The 15,156-nt window shown below is 45.7% G+C and overlaps 1 protein-coding gene across 2 annotated transcripts in view; it reads left to right on the forward strand.

Moving 5' to 3' along the window:
* Positions 1-13,812, forward strand: part of celsr3 (cadherin, EGF LAG seven-pass G-type receptor 3) — a 38,547-nt gene extending 24,735 nt beyond the window's left edge. The window contains exons 19-37 of one of the 2 annotated variants that reach the window (XM_029249727.1): positions 336-430; positions 706-915; positions 1,591-1,777; positions 2,711-2,860; positions 2,978-3,158; positions 3,314-3,481; positions 3,895-4,021; positions 4,796-5,002; positions 5,118-5,292; positions 6,439-6,551; positions 6,778-6,857; positions 7,215-7,341; positions 7,827-7,946; positions 8,182-8,279; positions 8,672-8,763; positions 11,555-11,728; positions 11,849-12,043; positions 12,160-13,066; positions 13,351-13,812. In XM_029249727.1, coding sequence (XP_029105560.1) covers positions 336-430; positions 706-915; positions 1,591-1,777; positions 2,711-2,860; positions 2,978-3,158; positions 3,314-3,481; positions 3,895-4,021; positions 4,796-5,002; positions 5,118-5,292; positions 6,439-6,551; positions 6,778-6,857; positions 7,215-7,341; positions 7,827-7,946; positions 8,182-8,279; positions 8,672-8,763; positions 11,555-11,728; positions 11,849-12,043; positions 12,160-13,066; positions 13,351-13,378 — 3,434 coding nt within the window. In that variant the 3' untranslated portion in view covers positions 13,379-13,812. The remainder of the gene's footprint in view (positions 1-335; positions 431-705; positions 916-1,590; positions 1,778-2,710; positions 2,861-2,977; positions 3,159-3,313; positions 3,482-3,894; positions 4,022-4,795; positions 5,003-5,117; positions 5,293-6,438; positions 6,552-6,777; positions 6,858-7,214; positions 7,342-7,826; positions 7,947-8,181; positions 8,280-8,671; positions 8,764-11,554; positions 11,729-11,848; positions 12,044-12,159; positions 13,067-13,350) is intronic. The other variant, XM_029249728.1, reaches the window with a different exon arrangement.
* Positions 13,813-15,156: the final 1,344 nt, after the last annotated feature.

The following is a 15,156-nucleotide window of genomic DNA, read 5'->3' on the forward strand; positions in this document are numbered from 1 at the left end:
TACAGCACTAATTAGGAACATAAATATGTGCTATTTTTGTTCACATCAGATGTGTTCAGTGAAATTCCTGTGGGTTCTTGTTATACCATCAACCATTGTCTGTAGCACAAGTGAAATGTGAGCAGCTGCAGAGTTTATTGAATTATCTCGGAATGTAACTAAACAGAGCTTCGTAATGTTATGATTGATGTGAAGAAATATTGCGGCATGAATTAATAATGCAGTTTGTGTGTTTCTGTGTGTACATGAATCTTGTTGTGTAGAGGTGGATGTGCATTTTTTTTGTCATTTATCTGTGTGTTTATTTTTACATATCAGTCTGTTCTGTCCCCTAGGCACAGCGATACGGCACTGTGATGCAGAAAGGGGTTGGCTGGCACCAGATCTCTTCAACTGTACGTCTCCTTCCTTTGTGGAGCTGAATGCAGCGGTAAGAGTGCGCCCCCTATCAGGTCCCCAAAGTAACTACAGAAGTTTGACTGTGTCATACTGTCTGACAAAAACATAGTTTGAGATACCAAACTCTATATTTCTTGTGTTTTTAAGTATTTATTATTTTATCCTAATCTAACAAAATACAGGCATGTACGACAATACAGCAGTCCTCTGTTAGTAACTAATCGGTTTTTCTACTATGTTAATACATTAAACATTAAAACAAGCAGTTTGACAGTTTTGTTCATGTGCCACTGGTTCTGTGAACAGTTGGAGTCAGTGGAGAGGAATGAGACAGAGCTCAGCACTATCATGGAGAAGAAGCTAGCCTATCAGCTGCGTGATGTCACCGAGGCAACACCCCGCCTCTATGGCAATGACCTGCAGATCGCTGATCGTCTGCTCTCCCGCCTGCTCAACTTTGAGAACCAGCAGACTGGCTTCGGTCTGACTGCCACACAGGATGCCCACTTCAATGAAGTAAGGGACACCACAGCAACTGGTTAGGATGTGCTAGTCCTTCAGATATGCATGCACATGTGTAAACCAGGGTTGTAACTCACATTTGATGAAAAGGTGTCAGCTAAGCATTATACAGTATTCTTTATAAGTTGCTTTGGAGAAAAGTGTCTGTGTCCTGTGGCCCTGGTGTTAAATTAATAAACGTAAATGTAATTGTAATTGTGTAATTACAGCAATGAAGTAAACTGACCAGGAACCAGTTGTTTATTTAATGGCCAGCATGGTAGTACTGGTGACTAACAACCTCTGGGTTGTGCATTCAAACATGGATTTAAATCTGGCTTAGTCTGTGCTGTTGTTTTACCTGTGTTTGGATGGGATTCCTCTGGCTACTCTGGTTTCTACCCACAGTCCAAAGGCATATATTTCAAGTGAACTGAGGAATCTAAGCTGATCATAGTGAGTGTGTGTGTTACATTGCTGTGCTGTACAAATGGGTGAATGACAGTTGGGAGTTTATTGTAGTGTGTCTAGCAGTATAAGCTGTCTTACAAAGAAATTGGCTGTATACTGGTTAACCATTGTAAGCTGCTTTGGAGAAACATGTCTGCTAAATAAATAACTGTAAATATAACTGGACGTATTAATTAATTAATTCACTTTTTGTATTAACCCACTTTTGTCTTTTTCTAGAATATCTTGCGGAGCTGCAGTGCATTGTTGGGGCTGACCACAGCAGGGCTGTGGAGAGGGCAGGGGGTTGTGGGTGAACGGGAAGCTGGGGGCCTGGTGCAACTGCTGGAGCAGTATGCTCGCACCCTTGCCCAGAATATGAAACTCACATACCTGAACCCTGTGGCCCTGGTGGCACCCAACATTGGTGAGTGTTGTTCCTCCAACACCGCACCTCCTCCACACAGTACACACTGTACAGCAATACAAGACCTATGTCTCCTCCTGGGAGGTCTGACACTATAGAGCGTGAGACTCGTGTTAATGTAGAGTTCTCAACACAGTGTGAAAATACACTGGCTTCTCATATGAGTGGTTGAGTTACAAATTTTCAAAGATTCAAACTTTTTTTTGCAAAAAGCCCATTCTCCCATGTTCCTGCACTTAGAAATTTCATTTCGTTATGAAGCAAATGTAACCTGTGCTAACAGGCTGAGCTGATGGATGACAGTAAAGTGCACCCCAAAAAGAGTGAAGTACAACCTCAATTTAACTCACATTCACAGTGTTTACAGCTACTTTTTGGTGTTTGTGGCCTTTTGTTATTCTAACTCCCCCACTCAGAAGAGGTTTTCTGTTACCACGATTATCCATGTGGAGCTATTAATGGCAGCTGAAAGTGAGGAGAACTCAATGAATGCTGCAAATGCTTATGTGTGAATCAATCAACAAAGGGGATTTTGGCAAAGTATTTTTATTTTCTGTAATTTAAGATTAATTTTAATTTTAACTGATTGCAGCTTGTTTTTATTTGTTGCTGCTTTAGCTAAAATTTTTACAGATGCAAAACTGCAAAGTAATTGAGAGCTGTCTATTTTATAGTGCTGTTATTGGTTTTGACCTGAAGTAATTAAGTAACTGTGGAGATACAAACAGTGTGAGTTGCAAACAGTCTTGTGGTCCCAGATGTTTTCTTAAATTGATGAGTCAGTGTAATCCCCTGGCATAAATACACATACGTCCAAACAGAAACAACAGTACACTTTTTTAACACATATTCCAGAGATTGAATGGTGTAGTTATGTATTAATTTTGCTGTGTTGTTTCATATTGTGCCACTGTGATGTTCTCACTGTGGCAGTGATGAATCTGGACCGTGTGGAGAACCACACCCATGTGCGCAGACGCTTTCCTCGATACCATAACACCCTGTTCCGAGGGCAGGCTCTGTGGGACCCTCACACTCATGTGGTGCTGCCCCCCAGTGCCCTCGTGCCACAGGGACAGCCAGGTGAGAAATGCTTTCTCATGTACCCTTAGTATATGTGCACCAACACAAGAACATCAGAATACAAATAAATAAAATGACACATCCTAAGTTTACCTTTCCTCTGTCTACCATCCTTAGCTCTTCCCAGCACTCCCCCCACCCCAGTAAATGTCCCAGGTAATCACACTGCAGATTCTGTGCCCCCCAAGCGCTCTGTTTTGACGCCTGAGCCACCCATCAGCATCATCATCCTGCTGATCTACCGCAGCCTGGGAGCTGTCCTCCCGGCCAGATACTACACAGACCGCCGTGGAGTCAGGTCTGCAAATGTCAGGGTTCATCTGTGTCCTATCCCTTTCTTTAGCCATCTTCCCTCTGACAGCTCCTTCCTGCTGTGTGTGTGTGTGTGTGTGTGTGTGTGTGTGTGTGTGTGTGTGTGTGTGTGTGTGTGTGTGTGTGTGTGTGTGCGCGCAGGCTGCCCAGGCATCCAGTGATGAACTCCCCCATTGTTACGGTGTCCGTCTACAACAATCAGTCTTTCGTGGAGGGGCTGCTGGACTCCCCACTGCTGCTGGAGTTCCGCCTGCTGGAGACGTCCAACCGCAGCAAGCCCCTGTGTGTGCAATGGAACCATAGCAGACAGTGAGTTGCTCTGTGTGTGTGTGTTTTCCAGACCTCATGGGGACACTTATCCCCAAAACAGGAACTGAAATAAAAACAAAAACATCCTTTTAAGTTAGTTTTAGTGGTGTTTTTTTTTTTAAAGTAAAAAGTGTCAAAACTGCCTTTCATGTTTGATTTTGTTGGTTTTGTTTGGATTGTCTGAAGACAGTTATTTACGTGAAATGGAGTGTCAGTGAGGTCCTAACAATGACATATTGTGTGTGTTACAGTTTGTCTGTATGTATGAGTGTGAGGATGAGGATGTGTCTATATTTTTACTATTTATGCATGTGAGAATGTGACTGTAAGAGTCTGTGGATGCACCCTGATCTGTGTGTGTGTTGTGTGTCCCTGAGTGCTGTGAGCTCACACTCAAGTCTCTGTACCTGCAGGGCTGACGTTGGCGGCTGCTGGACTATCAGAGACTGCAGTGTTGTGTATAGAAACACGTCCCATGTCCGCTGTCAGTGTCAGACCCTGGGAACCTTTGGAGTCCTGATGGACAGCTCCCATCGTGAGGTAAACCCTGTAGTTCATCTCACTAGCCATCACTTCCTGTCTAGATCGCCTTCTTAGTAAAGCTAATGGAACTACTTTTTAGTTCTGACACAACAGTCAATTTCATTAGATTAACAATGACATGGATGGCAAATCAAATCTGTAAATGTGTCCTCATGCTGTGAATTGCTGACCGCTATCTAGCTTCCTAGACTTTAACTGTACATAGCTCTTAGTTGTCATGGTAACCTTAGTTCTTAACACCTGTAGACACCAAATGGATTTAAAATACACAGTGTTTCTGTGAATGTTTCATATTTTACTGAGACAAGCATGCTGGTTATATTTCACATTTTACTAAATGTAGAACATTGCATGTTTTCCCTAAAATAAAATCACTGATTAAAAACTCATTATGACAAAATATTAATGAAAGTAGTTTAAATGCTTATTTTTAAGTATATTTTAAATATTAAACCATATGTTTATTATTAATGTCAAAACAAATGTTAGAATCTAAGCTAAATTTAAGAATTTTTTAAGAGTCTCACAATAAATTATTACCTTCAGTACCTTCAATACCTTTATTAGTGGGATGAAAGCATGTAAACAGTTTTTTCAGTTTTAGCACCCCTTACCAGCAGAAGAAACATCTGTAGTTGTATTCTAATAGGTGAATAGGTTGCATTTAATCTATGATAGCAGCAGGCAGGACCCGCAATCTCAAAGTGGATTGGCAAAAGTTTGTCATGTGTCCTCTCTCCCCAACTCTGTGTCCTCTGCTCCTGAGAACAGCAGTTGGAGGGGAATCTAGAGACGCTGGCGATCGTGATGTATTCGTCCCTCTCCGTGTCCCTACTGGCTCTGCTGGTGACTGTGGTTGTGCTGTCCTGCCTGCGGGGACTGAAATCCAACACCCGCAGCATTCACTCAAACATCGCTGCCGCCATCTTCCTGTCTGAGCTTGTTTTCCTGCTGGGCATCAACCAGACCGAGCAGCAGGTCTGTACCTGAGTGTGTATGTGTGTATTACCCTGGGGGCAAGTGAATATGTGTATATATTTGAGAGTGGGTGGCCGTAGCATCGACTGCTGTTGTGTCCCACTGACTCTCTCAGTTCCTGTGCACTGTCATCGCCATCCTCCTGCACTACTTCTTCATGGCCACGTTTGCCTGGCTATTCGTGGAAGGCCTGCACATCTACCGCATGCAGACTGAAGTGCGCAACATCAACCACGGAGCCATGAGGTTCTACTATGCCATTGGCTGGGGTGTTCCTGCCATTATAACAGGTAACTCATACAACCCATTCATGTAAGAGCAGGAGGAGGTATAGTGGTGTACGCACTTCGTTTTTCAGTCAGAATCTTGGCATTTCAAATCTCATCTAATTCTGCGCTTCTCAGAATTGCTTCAGTATATAATTATAAAAATGTCTGTAGCTGTACGAAAAGGTGAAGTGTAAGGTACTTTGGATAATGGCTCATGCTGAATGTAACTCCTGATGTGACACAGAGCAGCAAGAATCTAATTTAGAGCTGTTCACTAATTATTTAAAGATAGATCTACTGATGTGTAGTACAAAACATGTTTCATAGGCCTCATGAAGAATTTTCATTTTTGTTTTTGTGAAAGAGCAATGGTTACCTGATCAGAACTCAGAAATTTAAAAATAAAGAGTGAAAGATACCTACCTGTGTTATTTTTACAATGCCTGTAGAAGGTTCCTAAAACAGAAGACACACACAACAGCCCATCTCAGACCTTGTTATCTCCACCTGTAATGTTAAGTGCTGTCTGTGGTGACGGTGGCAAAGCAAGTAGCGATACTGTCTCACAGCAGCTGGGTGGTGTGAGAGGATGTAGGTTTGATCCCCACTCAGTCTGCGTGGAGTTTGCATATTCTCCCTGTGTCTGTGTGGGTTTCCTCCCACAGTCCAAAGACATGCTGTTCAGGTTCACCCATAGTGTGTAACTGACAGAGAGAGTGTGTTCCACTGATGTATAGATGAGTGACCCATTATAAATAGTGTATCTAGCAGTGTAAGTCACCTTGGTGAATAAGGTGTGTGGGCTGATAACACTACATAGAGTTCGTTGGAAGTTGCTTTGGAGAAAAGTGTCTGCTAAATAAATAAATGTAATGTAAGTGCTCACTTGGTGGAGTGTTTGATGATGGTAGTGCAGCACACACCAGTTATTTTCCAGTATAGGGACAGGTGGCATAAAAGTTTTAGTGACATCCCACTTCGCAGAAAAATAAGTTCTGCCAAATCTTGTACGGCAGTTGTGCTATGCAGTGATTTTGAAATGGTTGGGCGGGGTGGGCCAGAGCAGATGGTCTGAATGCAGCCCAATGGGAGAGATGATTCGAAGGTCATCATGAGGTGCTGACAGAAGTCAAGCCTAATAAAGAGTGACCTTCTCTTTCCCTGCAGGGCTGGCAGTGGGTCTTGATCCAGAGGGATACGGGAATCCAGACTTCTGTTGGATCTCTGTCCATGACAAGCTCATCTGGAGCTTTGCCGGCCCCATTGGCATCGTGATCGTGGTACTTCCACTCTTCCTCCCTTGTCTTGTCTTTTTGTACTGCTCTGTTCAGTCTGTGGAGGGTCTGAATCTCATCCTCTTTCTGTACTGCTATATCTTACCATGAACCCTACTTCTCCCCTGTCCAAGTGTGTGTCAGTCTTGCACCCACGCTTTGTTGATCTGCTGGGGCTGCAACCACTCTGTGTGTCCACAAGTGTTTCTTTCGGTGCTGCTCTCTGTTGCAGATGAACAGTGGGATGTTTCTGATTGTGGCGCGCATGTCCTGCAATCCAACGCAGAAGGAGACCAAGAAGCAATCTGTGATGTGAGTGTCTACTATAGAGGTGGGAAGAGTGTGGGAGAGTCAGATTTTGTTGAATACAGTGTATGCTCAGTTCCATTACCCGAAAAGTTCCCTAGAAATCCAGCAAAAAGTATGACGGGTAAAATTTGTTTAACAGTGGTGCAGATGCCATTGTACGTAGTGTTTGTCTTATAAATTACAAATGATAGCTGTGCGTATTTGACTGTAGTAGAACAATTTTATGCAGGTCTTTTGTTAAGATTTCTCCTACAGAAGGAAATGTACCTTCATGTTTCTCACCTTTTCCTCCCTCTCCTTTTTCTCTCTCTCATCTCTGTCTGTATCGGTTCTGTTGTCTTCCTCTTTCTCTCTTTGCAGTACCACAGTGCGCAATGCCTTCATACTGCTCCTTCTGGCCACTTCTTCCTGGTTCTTTGGTCTTATGGCTGTCAATAACAGTGTTCTGGTCTTCCACTACCTCTTCACTGTACTGTGCTGTCTGCAGGTACTATGCGCATATTGTGTGTTTGTGTATATGTGCTGATTTGGATTTGTTTGCTGCTGTGTCTGTGCAGACATCACCATTAAAAGCTTTTATTTACATATGTCTGTTTGTCAGTACGCATCCTGGGTGTATCCCCTCCTCCTCCAGCCTTGTGCCCTGTGTTGCCGGGTTAGGCTCCGGCTTGCCACAACCCCGCTTGGGACAAGCGGTTTCAGACTGTGTACTGTGTGTATGTGTGTGTGTGTGTGTGTGTGTGTGTGTGTGTGTGTGTGTTTGTCAGTATAAGCGTGTTTGGGTGTGTGTGTGCACACATATGCGTGTCTGTGTGTATGCATTTGTGTGTGCATGTTTGGAGGTTTGGATTTCTGTGCTTGTGTTGTGTCAGTGTATATGTATTTCCATGTGTGCATTTGTCTTGATCTATGTGTATGTATGGGTGTGTGTGTCTGTGTGTATGTTTTGAGCTGCTCTACTTTTGTCCCCAGGGCCTGGCAGTGCTGTTGGTTTTCTGTCTACTAAACTCAGAGGTACAGGAGGCCTGGAAACTGGCCTGTCTGGGGAAGAAGAGCTTGAACGAAGATCCCCCTCGTCCCCCACAGATCACAGTGAGGATGCCTCCTTTAGTTCATTCCACTTTTTAGATACGTTGAGAGACAAAATTTTTATTAACTCTTAAGGAAATTGCACGATGCTACAATACCATACATAAAACTGACAAAAGGCACTGGAATATCATAAACACTTTGTGTTCTTTGTCTCTTCAGCTGTCATTTATGCGTAGAGTACAGTACCAGTGCATCGGGGAGCCATGTGTAATAATTACTCTTTAATTACCTACAGGGTCCGAATTCCTACAATGGTGCCTCCCTGCTGGAGCAGAGTGGACTCCACCGCATCACTTTGGGGACGTCCACTATCTCATCCGTCAGCAGCGCGCGGTACATCCAGTGTGGCAAATGAGGCCAGATGGAGATGGTCTTAGTTTAGATTTATGGTTTTGGGTGGGCTGTGGGAAGATCTGCACAGTTTGTGTGTATGTGGAGAAATTAGGATTGAGTCAAGACAAGTTAATTAGTTTTGACTGGAGTGAGAGTAGATACAGAATATGCATCATAGATTAGAGTGGTGTTTAAGTTGGGAAAATGAGAGTCTCCTAAGTGAAGAGGGGGCAGTGCTGGATATAGATGTGGGTAAAGAGGAAAAGACTGAGGTGTTCAATTGTTTGAAGGATTACAGTGAAGGTATATGCAGCTGGAGTAAGGTGAACTGAGGGAAAAACAGGTACCGGGGGATGGGAAGAGATGCTGAAGCCCACTCTCTTCCCCTGCAGGGAGAACTTGCTTGCGCGACAGACTCTGGAGCACAACCTGGGCCACACAGGAGCCACGGATCTGGATGTGGCCATGTTCCACAGGGACAAAGGTACACGTGCAGTCACACTCTCTGAGTTCCTTAGCCAGACTGACAGAGATTGAGTAGATGCCTGGCACACAGGAGACGTTGACATGTCCATTGCTATATAGACTAGAAGACGTGCGCTTTTGCACATCTTCCTCTAATCTGAGAAGGAACACATTCTGCATGCATTCTTGAGTACTCTTTTAGTATGTCTGCTGGAAACTTTACATATAGGAACAATGTCTCACTTACTTCCTTCTGATTGCTAATCCTTGTGTGTGAAAGTGCCAACCTGTTGCATCTTTAGTTTCCCATAAATTCTTGGTGCTGTTAAAATACAAATAATGATGTAGATAAAAATATAATGCATGATGGGAATTGTACTACACTGCTTACTCTGACTGATTTTCGGGTGGAAGTGCCAGGGGCCGTAAGGGAGCAGCTTAAGATGCTGTACCACCATGTCCTGATATTCAGAAACCATAAATAAATGTATTCATTTAGCTGATGCTTTTCTCCAAAGCTACTTACAAATATTTACCTGTTTATACAGCTGGGCATTTTGTTGACCTGGAGCAATTTAATGTAAATACCTTGCTTAATGCTATAGCTGGAGGTGGAATTCAAACCTGTGGGTCCAAAGGCAACAGCTGTAACCACTATGCTACCTGCCTCTAGAAAACACAGACATGAAAGAGAACAAAACCAGAAAGCAAAACAAATTTCAAGTTCAAGTTTCAAATTTATTGTCATAGGTACAAGTACTGTGTACAAGTATCATGAAATTCTCCTTGAGTGCTTCTCCACAGCCTATGGACAAAGACAGAGACAATAGAAATACTACACAAACAAAACAATGACAATAACAGTGAGTAGTGCAACAGCAATAGCAATAAATAATGGTAACAGTAATAACAATAATACCAGCTGACAGCCAGAAAACTCAGAACGTGAGAATGAGAATGTGAAAGCTTAAAGTGACAGTGTAATTTACCAATGTGCTTGGAAGGAACAGTCGAACTGTATTTACTAAAGGTGGCACATTGGTTAGTGTTGTATACTCTTACAGCACTGAGGTAGAAGCTGTTCCTGTACCTAGCAGTGCAGGTTCGAATAGACCTGAGCCGCTTTGCAGACGGCAGAGAAGAGAAAAGTGCCCGTGCGGGGTGACTGCGATCTTTCATGATGCGCATCGTCTTTCCGAGGCAGCATGTGGTGTAGGTGTCCTGGACCGCTGGTAGCCGTGTGCCGATGATTTCCTGAGCTGTTTCGACCACCCTCCGTAGGGCTTTCTCTTCCTGTAAGGAGCAGCTGCCACGCCGGGATGTAATACACCCGGTGAGGACGGACTCCACAGCACACCTGTAGAAAGTGGTGAGGACTGTAGTGGACATCCTGGCTTTCTTCAGACGCCCGAGGAAGCGGAGGTGTCGACGGGCCTTTTTGATGGTTGATGCTGTGCGCTCAGTCCATGTGAGTTTGGCAGTGAGGGTGACTCCTAGGAATCTGAAGCTGTTGACCCTCTCTACAATGTCCCCTCCTATGTATATGGGTGCATGAGCCGTATCCTGTTTCCTGAAGTCAATCACCAACTCCTTAGTTTTACTGACATTGAGAGACAGGTTGTTGTCCTGGCACCACTCTGCCAGGAGCCTCACCTCCTCTCTGTAGGCCGTCTCATCGTTGTTGGTGATCAGACCCACAATTGTCAGCAAACTTTATGATGGTGTTGGAGTTGTGCCTGGCCACACAGTCATGTGTGAACAAAGAATACAGCACCGGGCTCAGGATGCTTCCCTGTGGAGTGCCAGTGTTGAGGATCAGTGGGGAGGAGGTATTTCTGCCAATCCGCACATGCTGGGGTCTGTTGGTGAGGAAATCCAGGATCCAGTTGCACAATGTGGCACTCAGTCCCAGTCCTAGTAGTGTGTGGATCAGCTTGGTTGGGATGACAGTGTTAAATGCTGAGCTATAGTCCACAGATAATAGCCTTGCATAGCAGTTTTTATTGTCCAGGTGAGCCAGAGTGGTGTGAAGTGTGTGTGATATGGCATCTTCAGTGGATCCGTTGTGGTGGTAGGCAAACTGCAGTGGGTTCAAAGTGTCTGGGATGGTGTCCTTAATGTGTCCCAGCACCAGCCTCTCAAAGCATTTCATTGCAATGGGGGTCAGTGCCCCTGGGCAATAGTCATTAAGGCAGCTCACTTTGTTTTTCTTAGGAATGGGGATAATGGTGGTGTTTTTGAAACAGGTGGGTACAGTTGAGCTTTTTAAGGAGGTGTTAAATATGTCCGTGAAGACAGCAGCTAGTTGCTCACTGCATGTTTTTAAAACTCGTCCTGAAATTCCGTCCGGACCAGCAGCTTTGTAGATATTGACACAGCTAAAGGTTTTTCTCACTTGTGCTACAGAGATGGTGAGACTGGCGTTATCATGTAGCACCGTGGGAATTCACACCGGGGGGTCTTTTTTCGCGATCTCGAAGCAGCCATAAAACGCGTTCAGTTCGTCAGGGAGAGACGGAATGGCACCTGTCAATGTCCACGTCTGTGGTTTATAATCTGTTAAAGTTTGGATTCCCTGCCACAACCTACGTGCGTCTTGAGTGCGGTTAAACTGTGATTCAACCTTCCTGCTGTATTCCTGTTTTGCGCTGGTGATGGCTTTGCGGAACTCGTACATACTCTTCTTGTATGCGTCTGTGTCCGTACTTACTTTTCTTGTACGTGTCCATGAAACTGCATGGTAAATTATACTTTTCCTGTATCATTTCTTGTTCTCATTCCCTACCCATCCCTTACTCATCCACTTAAAGGTGAAGACTCGGACTCTGACTCAGACCTTTCTCTAGAGGAGGAGCGCAGTCTCTCCATCCCGTCCTCCGAGAGTGAGGACAATGTCCGCCTACGTGGACGCATCCAGCGACGCTTCAAACGCACCAATCACAGTGAGCGGTTGCTCACAGAGCCCGCCCAGAATGGTACCAAAGGTATGCATACACATCTTGATACCTTCTCTAGTGTGTGTGCACAGATTCCTGCAGGTCTGTCATACCGTAACACTGGTTCCATTTGGCTTCGTGGGGTTCATGTTGCTGTGTGTATCTCAGACCTGGATGGCAATGACCTGCTCTCCTATTGGCCAGCGCTGGAGGAGTGTGAGGTCCACTCGCTGCAGAAGTGGGGCTCAGAGCGGCGCCTGGGGGCTGACTTCAGCAAGGATGCTGCCAACAACAACCAGCTTGATGCAGCTCTGACCAGTGGGGATGAGAACGGCCTGACGCAGCCTCACCGCAACCGGAGGGGTGAGACTCTGCAGCTTAAACACACACACACAAACACACACTTGTATTTACAAACACATATTGCCATGTGTCCAGCCTAGATTTGTGCAACTAAAGAGCTCCTTGTACCCCATCAGGGATTCTGAAGAACCGCCTGGGCTGTCCTCCAGGCTTACAAGGATTGTCTTCGATGGGGAATGTCCCCAGTGAGCTGTCCTGGTACCGAACGTCTACCCTGGGCCACCGGGCAGTTCCAGCAGCCTCTTATGGCCGCATGTACTCGGGGACGGGTTCGCTATCTCAGCCTGCCTCGCGCTACTCCTCCAGGGAGCACCTAGACTCCATGGCCCGGCGGCAGTTCTCCCGTGACCCGCTGTGCCGCCAGGACCGGCTGGAGCACACGCCTCACAGCCAACATGGCTCGCGTGAGAACCTGGACCTGCTGCCACGCCGCCGCGACCTGGGCCTGGACCGGGCCTCTCGGGAAAACTTGAGCAGTTCCCGTGACCGGCTGGAGCCCCAGAGCTCGCATGCCTCCCGCGAGGACCTCAGGGAGGGGCACCTAGGAGGGTCTCGCTCGCAGCTCAATACTCTGTTGCGCAGACAGTTCTCCCGTGAGCTGCTAGGGGGGCCCCTGATGAGCGGCCGCTCACGGGAGCAGCTGGAGCCTGGTGGGGGAGTCGGGGCGGTGCAGCCTTGCAGGGAATGGCTCCGGACCTTACCCCCCCGACAAGCCTCGCACCCCGAGCAGCCCCTGCCGCCTTCTCCCCCTCCCCCCATCGCAGAGCAGCAGGAGCCCCTGGATCCCCAGGATGCCCCCCCTGGCCGGGGGCGGCTGGACTCCACCCCGCCTTGTAGGTACCCGCCCCCACCTGCCCCGCCTAGTCGACACACGTCCAATGAGCACCTGGATATCCTCTCCTCCATCTTGGCCTCCTTCAGCTCCTCCGTGCTCGCCCCCCCGAGCCCTGCCTTGGGGCCATCCCCCTCCCCCCCTCACTCTGCTACCTCCCACAGCATCTCTGAGATTTCCCCCGACTCGGAGTAAGTCATATTCCTGCACACCTCCACACACCGCCTCTTTCCCTCAAACTCACTCATTTGCCTCCTTTGTCGCTCTCCATCAGCTATGTGCCAAAGTGCAAACATGACTGACACATCTCATGGGTTTTAAATGTGTCAAATTTCAGACAAGGATTGTGTTTTAACTTCTTTGACCATGAACTGACTAGCACCTGAGCGCATAATAGTGTGGCTTTTGTTGTTTATGCATGTATTTCATTTGTAGTGTTGCTGTTGTTGATTTCTGCTTTTTCATTTGTACTCAGAGTCAACAGAAGTGAAGGACAGTCTTGATGACGCCCTCTGGACCCTACAATGCTTCATCTCTACCTTGGCAGCTTGGGAAAGAACAAGATCCTGGCAATGCTGCAACCTTCTGGGACTCAGGAGGACATTTTTCTAGAGATGGCATTGAGATGTTTGAGGGAGGAGTAGGAGTTGTGGATGAGTAAAAAATGTGTGAGCGAGCGAGCGTCCAACATGTCTGTGGCCACTGAGAGAAACAGGAAGAGACAGACTGGACACATCTGTCTCTGTAGGAGGGAGAAAAGGACAGCCATGCAGTGTTTTTACCTAGTCTGTTGACTTTAATCATGGGGAGCGAGGGAGGGTAGCCACCATGTTCACAGCCTGATGAACCATGACCTCAGATTCTGTATGCGGTTGATAAACGGGGGGGGGGGGGGGTATGATTCACAAAAAAGAAGTTGTAAATAACTTTTTTATACATTTTGTATCTTTTTCATCAGAGATGAAAAAATAATTCTAATGTGTCGTTTTAACAACCGTGTTGAAGATATTGTCCAGCAATGGGAACAAGAACGGTATGAAACGGGACCAATCGGGTGTTCCTAAGTAAGCCTGTATCCCAAACCCTTCCAGTCCTAATTCTGTTAGCACAACCTGGTGACCAAAACCCCAACACAAATGGAAGTGGACGGTCTCAATAACCATCTGTGTTTTCTTCTAGTAGCTCCCACATTTCAGCATCAGCGAGGGGTCAGGGCTCTGGTGTCAGGAAGATGAACAGGTGTACAGTGCGGACTTATTTTTGTGTACGTGACCGTGATTTGTGGTTGGGGTCGTAGGTTTGGTGACAGTTATTGGAGAGACAGTTGAACCAGTGATATGATGGAAGGTTTGGACGAGCATAAAGGGGTTTATTAGCTCTGTGTGCCCCGAGCGTAGGGGCTGACGGAGGCTTGTATTTTGGCAATGTAAGTATTTCATAACATAGGCATCGAAGACCTGCTTCTGAATGTTGCTCTAAAATGCTGTAATAACTACACTTTGTTAAACAGATGCTGCAGCCTCCAAATTCCTCTATCTTTTGTTCTAGAAGGACCAGAATACAAAGCAGTACCAAGTAGAAGTGTGTGCATTCAGCGCCTGTTTCCTCCGAAAAGAGCACATCTCAGTGTCCTCCCCACAGCCTTATTTTTAGGAGCTCTCTGTCTCCTTGGTCAAGGGGATGAAGAGGCATCATGGGAGTTTTGTAGAAGATAGTTTTAGTAAAGAACAATTGTTATTTCCAAGTGTTTTAAAAAATAAAAAGTAACTCAGCATAAAACAAAGGCCAAAGGATAGAGGAACAGAGGGTAGAATTATGTTTTAAAAAACTGGAATGATGGAAATCAAAGAAGGCAGTGGGAGAGAAAACCAACACACATTCAGAAGAAGAGCGGAGGTGGAGGACACACATGGCTTCAGCACAGACACACAGGCCCACAGAAGTATTTTTGTGTCTATCACCTCAAACATGTACAGACATTTTATTTATGCATATCTATTAAGATGGCTTATTTACAAATTTTATTTATGTATTTATTTATTTATTTATTTATCGATCAATCATTCATGCTGTGTGTGCGTGGACTCGTTAAATTATATTGTGAGCATGTGCAAGATTGAGTGTGCTTGAGTGAGGTTTTCTGAGAGGTGGGTTACTCTGTGGAGAAAAGGTCTCACCTTCCCTGAACTGACCTGTTGTTCCAGGATTGGTTCTGTGGAACTTTTCCACATTGCCTGCGAATGAAAGATTGCATGGGAAAACTCTGTCACTACACTGTTTT

The sequence above is a fragment of the Scleropages formosus genome, chromosome 2 (genome assembly GCF_900964775.1).
Source record: "Scleropages formosus chromosome 2, fSclFor1.1, whole genome shotgun sequence".
Taxonomy (NCBI): Eukaryota; Metazoa; Chordata; class Actinopteri; order Osteoglossiformes; family Osteoglossidae; genus Scleropages; species Scleropages formosus.